Source organism: Chlamydotis macqueenii, chromosome 2 (genome assembly GCF_036417535.1).
Source record: "Chlamydotis macqueenii isolate bChlMac1 chromosome 2, bChlMac1.mat, whole genome shotgun sequence".
Lineage (NCBI taxonomy): Eukaryota > Metazoa > Chordata > Aves > Otidiformes > Otididae > Chlamydotis > Chlamydotis macqueenii.
The window spans coordinates 36,490,909-36,502,982 of NC_141557.1; the positions used below are offsets into that span (position 1 = coordinate 36,490,909).

The window sequence follows — 12,074 nt, forward strand, 5'->3', positions numbered from 1 at the left end:
AGTGGAAATTAATTGCATTGATGTGAAAACAAATGAACTCCAACCTCAAAATTAGCTGCAGGTTCATGCTCAAACCGGTACTTAAAAGGGAGGGAGTGGGCACAGATAACGACTGGAAATTATGATGATAACATGCACTTTGTTGCAAGAATAAAATAACCTTTTTTCAATGGCTGCTCTCTTTGCTGTCTCTCTTGGTGTGCATACATGTGTAGGGAGATAAATTTTCCCATGTATCTGGTTGCACATGAGTGGACAATGGCTTTTACTAGCTATCACTTCTTCCCCTTGCATGCTGCTGAAAACCTTTGCTGGCCTGTGTTGGCATTGAAGTGTCAGTGAAATCTCCAGCAGCTGCTACCTGTAGTGCTTCTGTCATTGCCATGGGGCATTTCTGGAGCACACTGTTCAGTTATACACACTGTACTGGGGGACTTTGTTAGCAAACGGCAGCTAACATGATTTCCACCCTTCAGTGAAATTTGCCGTAGCTATGTAAAAAATGCTGTAGTTGAGTTTGGGATTCCTGTTTGCTCGACTGGTGCTGTCAGTCGATGGTAACTCTCACTGACATGTAGGCAGAGAGGGCAACGTCAGCTCTTTAAATAACAAGAGCAGACAACGCTGACTCGGAGCTGATCTCTGTTGAAGTACAGCTGCAGCAGTTCTCCATGTCCTTGTTGTTTCTGCCTTGAGATTCACCTCTTCGCCGTGCTTCTCATCATTTGCACTAATACAGCCATCAGTTGGGATTTTTAACGTGTTTAAGAGATGAAGCACGTTCAAAGGTTCCTCCCAGGAAATGGCATATATTCATTTTGATCTTTATGAAAATTTGAAAGGAATCAGTGAAGTGGGTTGGGGGTGGGAAGAGGGTCACTGAAGATATATAGCTATTTGGCAGCTAAAAGATATTTTTACACCTGGAGGTGACTTGCTAAACAGATAATTGAGAGCACACCCTAATGTACACACTCCTCTCCCTCCTCCCCCGCTGCCACCCATTGAAACAAGCAGCAGCTTTGAGACACTGAGCACGGTTGGGGCTGTGACCATGGTGGGCCACGCCCAAGTACTAACTTTTCTCTGGGCTGTAGAGAGAGCTTGGTGCCACAGGAGTGTGTGCTGATGGCAGAAATGCTAGGGAAGCAGTGAGTGTTAAAAAGCACAGAGTATCTCTATGGTACCTTTTTTGTTAAAGGATGGGATTCAGAGCTGGATTTTGGTCTGCCACTAATGTCCTATCTCATCTGAGACTTTTCCAAGCTTCTGATTTTCTATTTTACTTGTTTCATTGGTTTGTTTTTAAGAAATCATGTTTGTATGTTCCTAAATAAGGTCTTTTTAAAAGAATTCTACAATATGTGTTACTTCTACAGTATTTTTGGTGTTGAGGGTAGAATTTAGATCTGAGTAAATAAATCATTGCACGTGTATATAGCTACTTATTTTTCTCACTAGTGACTGTGGGCAAACTCTGTTTTCCATAGTGCATACAGCATGGTTGTGTCTTGTCAGCTTTAAACAGACTGAATCTGCCAGTGGCAGATGCTGGAGTGTTTTTCTCTCACTGAGACGGTTTTAATTAGTCAGTCTTTTTCTAGCAAAATTGTGACCAAATTGATGCTCCAGGTCTAACAATAGTGTTATGGCTACATGTGCTATGAGTTGTATTACCACATGGTCTGGAGACTCAGCAACGTTTGGAGCCACTGTTTTTGTCTTTGTACAAGCTCTGGACTGACGAAAATGGATGAGAAGCTGATGGATAAAGTTTTAATCATTTTCATGGATATGGAGCTGAAGAAATGTAAAGATTCAGATTCATGTCATTTTTTTTTAATTGCTGGAAGCACCTCTTGGGGTGTACTGTGTTTCTGTGGAGACAACTGTGTTTCTGTGGAGACCTAAGTTGGTTGCCTGACATGAACTGACCATGATCAGAAACCAAGCCTGGATTTAAGGCCTGCCACTTAAGTAGCAACCTGCTATTATAATTCAGGACCTTTTTCCCAGCCTTTGTGGGTACAACCTTCCTGCTCCAACTTTTACAACATTGAGTGTGGGGGCAGATGAGGGGATGCTGAGGAAGAAAAAGTCACGAGATGTTAAGCCATCTGAAGTATAAGGTCTCCAGAACAGTCCTGTCTGCTCGCAGGCACATGAGAAAATCAGCAAGTACATCTTTCTTAGACACCCAGGCAGGCAAACATCTCTGAAACACAGGGGCATGAAACTGCTGCTGTGGCATCCATCATCCTATGGAGGACAGTGAAAACATGTGCTGTCATCTTTGACATTTTAATTGAAAAGAAAGCTTACACAGATTTCGACCTTAAGCAGTGTGTTTATACAAGTGTATACAGAGAAATAATCTGTCAGTTCAGAGCAGGCTCATTGCTATAGGAGTTGGTTTAGTAACTGAACAATCCAACATTAGCTCACACACCTTGCCTTGTTCCATGCCTCAATAATTTTTAGTAGAAATACTTTGCCTAGAGGCATGCAGTTATTAAAAAAGAGGCTCAGCTTGCTTAAAGTCTGGAATTATTAGCTCATGGTAACAAGCCTGCACTGGAGAAACTGTTGGTTCTTTGTTTTCATGACTTTGCTTTAATTCACCGTCTTATTTTCAGAGACAAACTTCGGCTTTGTTTGGGAAGTTAAAAAAAAAAAAGAAAAAAAAAAAGGAAAAATAAATCACTTCAAAAAGATTCTTTTTTTTTTCCCCCCATTTTTTATTATAAAGCAGGGTTTACAAAGCTCTTTTATCTTAGTATTTCTATTAAATTGCACTGGTTCAAATAATAAGGGTAAATAGAAAGAGAATTTTGAGAAATTGGTTTTACCACATTTCCAGTGTAGGGATCGATTGGTAGTGAGTACTCACGGAGAGCTCTCCAAATACCCTCTCAGCCCTTTAAGAGTAAAAGGAGCTTTTTCTCCATCCTTTTTGCAGCCTACTATTCTTTTCAGATGTAAAGTCCTGAAAGTCAAATAAAAGCCATTTGCACTGCTATAATGTTTGTGGAGTCACTTGAGTAAATGAAGGCTCCGGCATCTTTAGGTAGCACAAACCTGTCAGAAGAGTTACTTGGTGTTCAGTTGTCACTTTTGTCTGGATGCTGGGGTTAAGTTTCTTTCCAGCTGTTTAACTTGTTAACATTTTTCCTCAATGAGCCTTAAATTTTCAAGTTTTCTTGAATTTGCTTGCCAGGCTGAAATCTTAAGCCTGACTGTTAAAAAGAATGGACATGTTAGAAAGTATTTGTGTAAGCTTTATTGCTGTTATTATTCCTGGTCTTAAGTCCGCTGCCATTTGGTACATTTGTGTATTATTGCTACCTTTTTTCTTCAATGAAAACTGATATGCCTTTATTTGTAGTGATGCAAAATAATTTGTTTTCTTGAAGAATTAAGCTTCGTCCTGTCTGAGCTGGGAGGCCATAAAGACAATGGAATCAGTTTGACATCGTTGCTTGCTTTTATGATCAAATCATGTTTATGCTGCAGTTTTTTGGTTTTAGCCCACTTTTTTTTTTGTTTTATTACAATAATGTGTTTTTATATGAGCTAGCTCTTTATAATCCCTTGAACCTGCCTTTCGCAGTGTTTCCTTGTTTTGCTTTAACTATGCCATTATCCTCCACGTATCATTTGTGAGTTCCAGCTGTGTGCATAACACTGTGCAGAACATAAACTTCTCCGAGGAGGTTATAGTCTAAGAAACCATTCTAGCTTTTCTTATTTTTCTTGTAATGGGTCAGGCAATAAGACCCAGTGAAATATTTAGAGGGAAGGGAAGATTGAAACCAGCAGTTTCTAAGACCTGTAAGAGCCAAAAGGCAAATGTTAATGGGTTCTGTGAGGCTTCCAAGGACCTGCTGGTCCTTGTACTTATGCTGAATTTGCAGAGGTTCCTTAAACATGTGTTCAGGAAATATAGGTGGCATTAGCACAATTGGAGTTTCTAAAGGCGAGATTTATCATTGACTAAATCTTTAAATAGTGTTTGGCCCACTAAATACATTATAGCAGTGGGGCTGCTGATCTGTGGGGCTTTTCTCCTACAGGCTTGGGTGAAAAGTACAAAATTCTTAAGAAATTTTGAAGGCATTATCCCACAAGTTTCTAGTATTTTTCTGTACATTTATTCATTCCTTGGGTCCTCCCCCCCCCCTTTTTTTTTTGGCTTATTCTTTCCCTTCAGTTAGATGATCTGCCCCTATGAATTAAAGCAAATGAGCAAGAATGCATTTCTGATGCAGTTGCCTTTTTCTGGGTAAACAACTCTCATGTGACATCAAGGGATACATGAACTGAGAAGTAACATCTCTTTGCTTGCTTTTGACTTTGTCCGTATCATTTCCTATCTATCTGCTGCATCTTGCTCCTTTTGTGGTGCTTGCTGCTGAATTCCTTCTACCTCTGTGCCAATGTATAGCTTGTTATCTTAATTATGCCAGCTCTCCTCAAACACTTACATGGGCTTTACCTTCACTTCTGAATCTTGTCTTTAAGACTTTTCACAGCTTACCCTTATCTTAGTCCTCCAGTTTCTCATTACAGTGTCAAGCATCACTTTCGCTTTGCCAGTGTCTTTACCATCAGGTAGTTTCTCTTTCCCAGGCTGAAATCTGTTCTTGTCCAACACTGGGAAAATAGCTTGAGGTAACACATATATGAAAATATATGCACATTGTGTTTAAAAATCTCTTCAGAAAGCATAGCTTTGTCTGGATGCTCCCCAAATCCTCTGAGTTACGAGTCATAATTTTTCCCCTCTGCAGTATTGCCCTTCCTGTGTCTCAATCTTAGTTACTCCCTTCCTCTTGCAAACTTCCTCCATCCTGCCATTTCTGAGCATAAGAGTTAAATAAAAAACATACAAAGAAATGAAAAAGCAACCAGAAGAGTGCCACTAAAGTCTCTCCAATTCTTTAGCATATTTATTTGCTTGTGTGTTCTGTCTCCATCTTCTACTTTTCATCTGTTTTGTGTCTCTAATAAACATACTGTGTAAGAATTGTCTCTTATCTGTGTTTGTACAGTGCCAGGCTCAATGGGGTCCCGGTCCCGACTGGGACCTTTGGGCACCAGCACGGTATAAATGTCTGCTACTGATAATAGTAATCTGTCCACATCATGTAGATGTCTGAATTGTCTGAGAAATACAAACAAGGATCTTTACTAGGCTGGCAGAGAGCCATGAATTTTAGATGCCAGTTTTCTTTTCCCCTGAATATGGTTTGGCTCTCTGAAAAACCTGGCGACACAAACCTCCCACTTCTTGGAAAGCTTGGCTCTCTGGTGATTCTGTGATTAAAACATCGTTTAACATGGGATATAGCAGGTCAGGTGAGGTCCCTGCAACTATGCGAGGTATTCTAAGTGCTTGTCTGATGCTTTGTTGTTACTTTCCTTTGTGTTTATTTTTTCTTTCCTCCTCTGAATGACAAATGAATAAATTGAAGCTAGACAGAATTGCCCTACTTTTGGAGGGCAGGGAGCACCTCAAATAATGGGCCACAAATGAGGAAAGCTATAGTTGGATTGATAGGCTTAAATAATGGCACTGTGGATCAAACAACAGCAGACCAGCAGTAAGTGAGGCAACCCCTCCAGTCAATAAGCTTTTCTCAGGTTAAAACATTCCCCTCCACATCTTTGCCCTCTGAATTCTTCAAATATGGAGGCCAAGGACTGCACATGGGTCAGGTACTCTGGTCTCAGTAGCTGCCGTGGAAGCAGTTTGCAGCTAGTATGTAGAACCACATGCACCAGGTTGAACTTACTTTTTAGCAATGAAAAGTTTAATTGTGATGATACCTGGTTGTCCATGAGACTTTTAGAGGGTTGACCATGACCAACTGTGCTCATTCTCAGCATGGCAGGGTACTTGGATGCTTCATCCAGAAAGCTGCCCAAACTGCATGCACATACAGACATACCTTGAAAAGATCCAGGTTGCTGGTATGCAGTGGTTGTTCCTCGTTACATTACATTCACCCACGTCTCCCTGTTGCTTCCACTTGCTCTCCCTCATTTTGTCCTTGGACTGTAAGTTTTTTGGGGCAAGATCTCACCCATAGTTTTTAAACCAGGGCTTCCAGGCACTGTTGTAGTAAATATGTATGTATATATACACATATATATATATGTGTAAATATATATAAAAAAATGATGAAGGTCTGGACAAGTCTGTGTTGCGTAATTGGAGCATGGTGCAGAAATCCCTGAGCCAGTGCTGACCCAACATGGCGAATTGCCACAGCACAACCAGCCACCTGTGGGCTACTCTTGTTTGAGCTGGCTGGGTATGGAGGCCATAGAAAGTCAAGAGACAAGTTCCTTTGCTCCAGTACAACTCCATATACTTACAACTTTACATTTTCCACAACAGAGCTAACTAAAGTAGAACCAGCTGGCTTGTGGTGTAGGTATTCTTGCTGACCTGGCCTGAATGCTACATGCAGGAGAGTAAGGAGCGGGAGAGGGGTCACGGTAAGACCCACTGACCCAGAGTGCTTTACCATAATAGAAAACATACTGCAGTGGTACTTTAAATAGCATCAGTCCTTCTGCACGTAGCCCTGAATGGTCTAGGTCAATAGGAATCTAATCTCATGAGACCTCAGCAGCAAATTGTCATCTGCACAAACTAGTCACTGAAGACAAGTTAAGGGAAACTTAGTCTTTTAATAGACAAATGTAGTGTTTACTCATCAGACAATCTAGAAAACTGGGTCAGATAGGTGTCGCATCATAGCAGACAGAATATTTAGTATTAATCAAGAAGGCACATGGTGAAGTATATATCATAGATATTTGATTACATTAGCAGAATTATCTTTAATCATTGGATAGAGTCATATGATGGAACATGATCGAGTCACCATGGCTTAGCAGGGTACCGCCCATCTGCTTAAATGTTTGTAAGGATGACTCACGGTGTTAGCACGACCATGCAGAGGGAGGGGAGCCAAGATGGTCAGTTACAGCAGCTTGGCTAACACGTGGTATTTTACTAAGCCACCGTAATGCTATCCATCCAGGCTACATACGCCCAAAGGGATAGTGTACAAATGCTGACTGAGACCCCATCATGTCCAACAGCAGGCTCCTGCTGGAACACGGTGAAAATTCTTAAATTTGGGAAAAAGCCCATGGATGGCCAGATTTTCAGTGATGCTGAGCACTTGCCAGTTCTCTGTTCTTATCTGTCCTTTATTTGTGGGCTGTTTGCCCAACAACCCTATTTATTTAGCAACACAGGTGCCAAGAAATTAAAATCCCTCAGTCAGCAATATTGACTGACAGGCTGCAGGCAGCACCTCCTCAGCATTTACAGAGAGAGGAGCAGAGTCGACATGTCCAACATTAAAAATAACAATTATAAACTCTCGCTGACTTTCTTTGCTGCAGGATAAAAAGCAACAACAAAAGAGATTGTGTTGTCCTTGGAAGGAGAATAAGTGTCTTGGACAAATCGAGTATCTCAGCCTGTACGGTTCTGTGCCATACACTTTCCCTGAGCTCCGTGCAAGTGCACGCGAACACATGCTAATCGATGACCTGTATTCAGTGTGGAAGCAATAGAAGTATCCATGAGTACTGGCTAATGTCAGCTTCCCCGATGGGGAGCGGAATCTGGTGTGCATTATGTAGCACTTTTATTGGTGGTGGGAGCAGCAGACTTTTCCACAAAGAAGGTCAGCCCTGAAGCACAAGGCTTCTCTGACTGCTCTGCAGTTCTTTGCAGAAACACACCTGGGAACAGACTAGCAGGAGTGTAGCAAGAAAAAAATACCTGAAGTACTGACTGAGGATTTCTTTTTCCTCTAGCTAAGTGTAAAGCATATGCAGACCCCCAAAGCGAAGCAGCATTAAAGGTGAAACCGGGGACAGCAAGGAAGCTTCTTTGCCATTTTAATAAATACAAATAATTCCCTTTTGCCCAAGTCCCATATTCCCTAGCTCATTAAAGCAATTTTGGAAATTTTTTTGGCTCTGGAACATATAAGCAAAACTCAAACCATGCAGTCCCTTGAGAATCACTTGCACAAATTGCATAGGTCAGGCCAAAATAAGTTTCTATCAAACAGCCTAACACCTAAGCTTATTATGAAACTGGTGAATTGTACAAAGGGTCTGTATGTGGGACAGTCTCAGAATGAATAAAGGGAGGGGCTGTTGTCATGGTACTTGTTTTACTTTGGGCCCACTGAAAACTCAAGTGATATTTGTATTGAATGCATCACTCCTGTTAGCCAGCGCAGTTCCGGTAGGTTGTGTCTAAGCCAGTGGGGACCCAGAGGGCTCCAGAACTCCGGTGAGCGGGTGGATGCACTCCTCAGTCTCGTCCCAGGACAGATGCGAGAGTGCACCAGCGCTTTCTCTTTTCCTGCCCACTCCTCCCTGCCTGCTCTCCTGGGAGGAAACCCAGGATGTGTCCCAGATAGGGGCTGCAGTACACCCCCTGTTCTGCTCCTCAGTCCCCACAGTGCGGGGGTCTCAGTCCTTCCATCTAGCAACTGTCACATGGATTTTAAAGTATGAGATAGAGAAGACGTGTTTGAGCTTGTCTGCAGCTCTGCAGGGCTGTGGTTGCAGTGAGGAGGGACCGGTGGGAAGTGGACTCTGCTTCTAGGGGTCACCACAGCCTCTGGAAATTAAACTGAGATCATTCTCCTCCTCACATTTAGCCTAGTATCTCCTCCCTTTTTTCTTTTCAAATGATCACTGACTCTGCTTTTCATGCTACTTTGACCCTGTCCGAATGATTTGTCAGTCCTCTTGTGTGAATGAGTGCCAGTACATGGAGCACCTGTGTTTTAAGTGCAGAGTAGGATGGGTCAGGGGCTCTGTATTTTATTATCTGAGCTCATTTTTCCTGCACTACATTCATTCCACTTACACCACCTCCACAGCTCCCCAGGCTTAGCCTTGTGCTGAGCTGACCGTAGAGTCCGCTGTCCCAGAAGCTGATTGATACTCCCTCACAGCACTTCTTGCACCCTCTGACAGGGTTGTGCCACGTATTTGTGAGACCTTGTCTTGAGTTTCTTTGCAGGGAGTTATGAAAATGTAAAGTAAATCATATTCCTTCATCAGCAGATAACCAGGAAGGCATAGGGAGAGCTTCTTCTCTGTATCTGAGATACATTTGTTGTTTTGTTTGTTGGGGTTTTTTTTCCCTTCTGAATAAGTACTGTATGTGTCTGGGAGGATATTAAAACATTCTTCAAAACACAAGCTTTTTCTCTCCATGGAGAACCAAGACAAAAGGATGAGTTCAGTTGTGTGCAGCTGCTAAAGAGAGGGCAGCTGACAGCAGAGTGGTGGGAGTAGCAGGGGTGTCTGGGTACAAGGGAGTGGGCAGGGCAAGGACTTTGAGGTGGTGTTTGTTGGGACAGAAATGTTTCTTGGGGCCATGGACTTAAAGAGAGGAGGGTTTAAGGACTGAAGGTCCAAGAATGGGAAATACTGGGGAGTTTTAGGGAAGAAGGGATTTTAGGTGATTAAAGTGCTGAGCAGAAGAGGATGAGACTTGTAGGTCAGAAGCAGCCCCCTTCTCTCTGGTCCTCCTTATACCTTTAGGGGTATCTCTCCTGCCTAATAACAGTGTAAACTGTGTACTATACTGCAGAGTGTCCTGCTCTGTGAGAACTGAATATACTAACTTGTACTAGCAATGTTTGTGGAGGCACTGTATGTGAAAGCTTTCTTACTTTAATGCTTTTTGAAAAGGTAGCAAGTTGTGTTTACTCCAGACTTCAAGCAACTCATACCTTCTTCAAAACTAAAAAAAAAAAAAAAAATAAAGTGCTTATTAATTTAACTAACTCCCAAGACTGCATTCTTAAAGGCTAATTTCAAAGAGTGGTCCCAGCTTTGTTTAATCCATCAAGTTTATCATTATTGTTCTTCGTGAGTGGGCCTGCTTTCTCACATGTACTCTTTTCCCTGTGCTGTACTTAGAAAAATCCTTCTAAATCTTTTGAACACCTTTTGCCAAAATAACTCACTCTGCTTTTTTTTTTATAGTCTGTACTTTTTACCTTTACAAGCTACTTAATCTAAGTGTAATTTTGTTAATTTTCTTTCTTTTTTTTTTTCCATTTTCTGTGCCCTAGTGACATGCTAACTGGTAAAATCAGGAACCTGGCTTTGGAACAAAGGCTTGGTAGAGTTTCACAGGAGAGAATATCAAAAGCAAGATGAAATACTATTTTTAGAATAGTTTATTTACAGGTGATAACATTTCAAAATTAATTTAGGAGTGTTTAATTTTCTGTCATAGTCTGCAAAACTATCACACAGATATTTTTGTTCTCAAGGGTTGTATTTACGGCAATGCACTGATGTGGCATATCAGGAAATTTTCCTGCTTTCTCTATAGAAGTCTTTGGCTGGCCAGCGTAAGATGCAGAGGGGCATAGACTGAAACTGGCTGGGCTGTTACATTTACATTCATGTTTACATTCATCAGATGAACTATAACTGGTGCTTTAACTGATAAAGAGTAGAGGGAAGATGATTTATCTGTTTCTTGAAAACTTTCTATTCTACCGACTTATCCAGGAGAGGACAAACGATGGATTAGCTTATCTGTGCCTGTTTGTCTAGGGTTGCCTGTGCCTAGCAATGGCTGGCATGGTAAGGCTTGGTTTCGTCTCTGTAGCCCATGACAGCTTTCTTTCCTTTTCTCCTAGGCCTGTCCCAGGTTCTCTGTCTTCACTACTGCACCTACACAACCGACAAAGACAGCCTATGCCTGCATCTATGCCTGGCACCCTGCCCAACCCCACCATGCCTGGATCTTCTGCTGTACTCATGCCTGTAAGTTTTTTGGTTTGCGATTTTTGGGGAGAAGAAAGGTTATTTTTTGGCTCGGTTCAGCGTATGCAGAGGTGAAAGCCTGCTGGATTTTCTAAAAAATCAAAGTGTAATGAGTTAAGGAAGCTGGACCTTTTTTACTGCTTCATCTTACACAAGAGTATTTCTGGTGCAGTTAATGGCATGTTAATTAGTGTGAGAGTGATTAGAAACTGTTTACATGAGACTATAATTTCTGGTTCTCACACTTGGTCGTGTAGGTGAGATCAGTATGTCTGTGCTGGAACAAAAAGATTTTTCTCAAGACAGACAAAACTGAAAAAGCCATGTACATAAGTTTTGTCAGTGAACTCCAAGTAATCCTCTTGTTTGTGGGAGATAGTCAGCTAACAAGAAAGAAATGTGACTTACTTTTCCGGCCTGGTAACTTGCACTTAATTAGAATTTAGCCATGATTACTGCTCATCTTCTACTCATTTCTGCAGAGATGGGAATATTTCCCATCTTTTGTGAGACAAAGGGTGCTTTGCAGACATCGTAAATGATTTTAACAACCCTTTCAATATAAGACATTTAGGCAGATTAGAGATGGAGATGAGTAAGGATGGCACGGGGAAGACGGGATTGGAAAAGATGGAATTTCTGTTTCATTCCACGATGTTCAGGTTGGAAGACAACCTGAGAGCGATCGACCATGGGAGGGAGGAAAGCACTGCTTGTTCTGGCTCTGCTGGAGCGAGGGGTACATTCCACAGGGCCACAAAGATTCAGGTTTGGCTGCTGTTTGAGCAGTCAATTAGTAAGTTACTAATTAGTGACTTGTCAATAAGGCTGTCCTGGAATATCGACCAGGAAGTTTAGCAAAAAAAAATATAAGACGTCACTATGGGCAGGTTTTTTTTCTGGCCTGATTCCTAAGGAACCTGAAATGGAGCAAATATCCTGCTTTACTGTAAGCTCAGGGGCTTTGGGTTACTGCTGGGGAGCCCTTTGGGCAGTTCTGGTTGCAGACAAGCAGGTGTGATCTGGCTGAGAGCCCCGGAGATGTCAGCATGGAGACCATACAGGCACTATCAGCTCTGGCTGCCCAGGCCACAGCCCTCCTGAGAGGGCTGCAGAGGAGATGACAGTGGGAGCTGCTCCTGGCCCTTGGAGAGGGTGAAGGGCCTGGCAGAGGCAAGTTCTCCCCGCCAGCGGGATATTGTCCTCTTCTCCAGGCCCAGCACCCATTCTCA

General features: G+C 42.2%; 1 protein-coding gene across 1 annotated transcript in view; it reads left to right on the plus strand.

The window, feature by feature from the left end:
• The window catches only part of CREB5 (cAMP responsive element binding protein 5), a 259,728-nt gene that overhangs the window by 173,735 nt on the left and 73,919 nt on the right, over positions 1-12,074 (plus strand). The window contains exon 6 of the mRNA XM_086742589.1: positions 10,716-10,842. Within this exon, the coding sequence (XP_086598715.1) occupies positions 10,716-10,842 (127 nt within the window). The remainder of the gene's footprint in view (positions 1-10,715; positions 10,843-12,074) is intronic.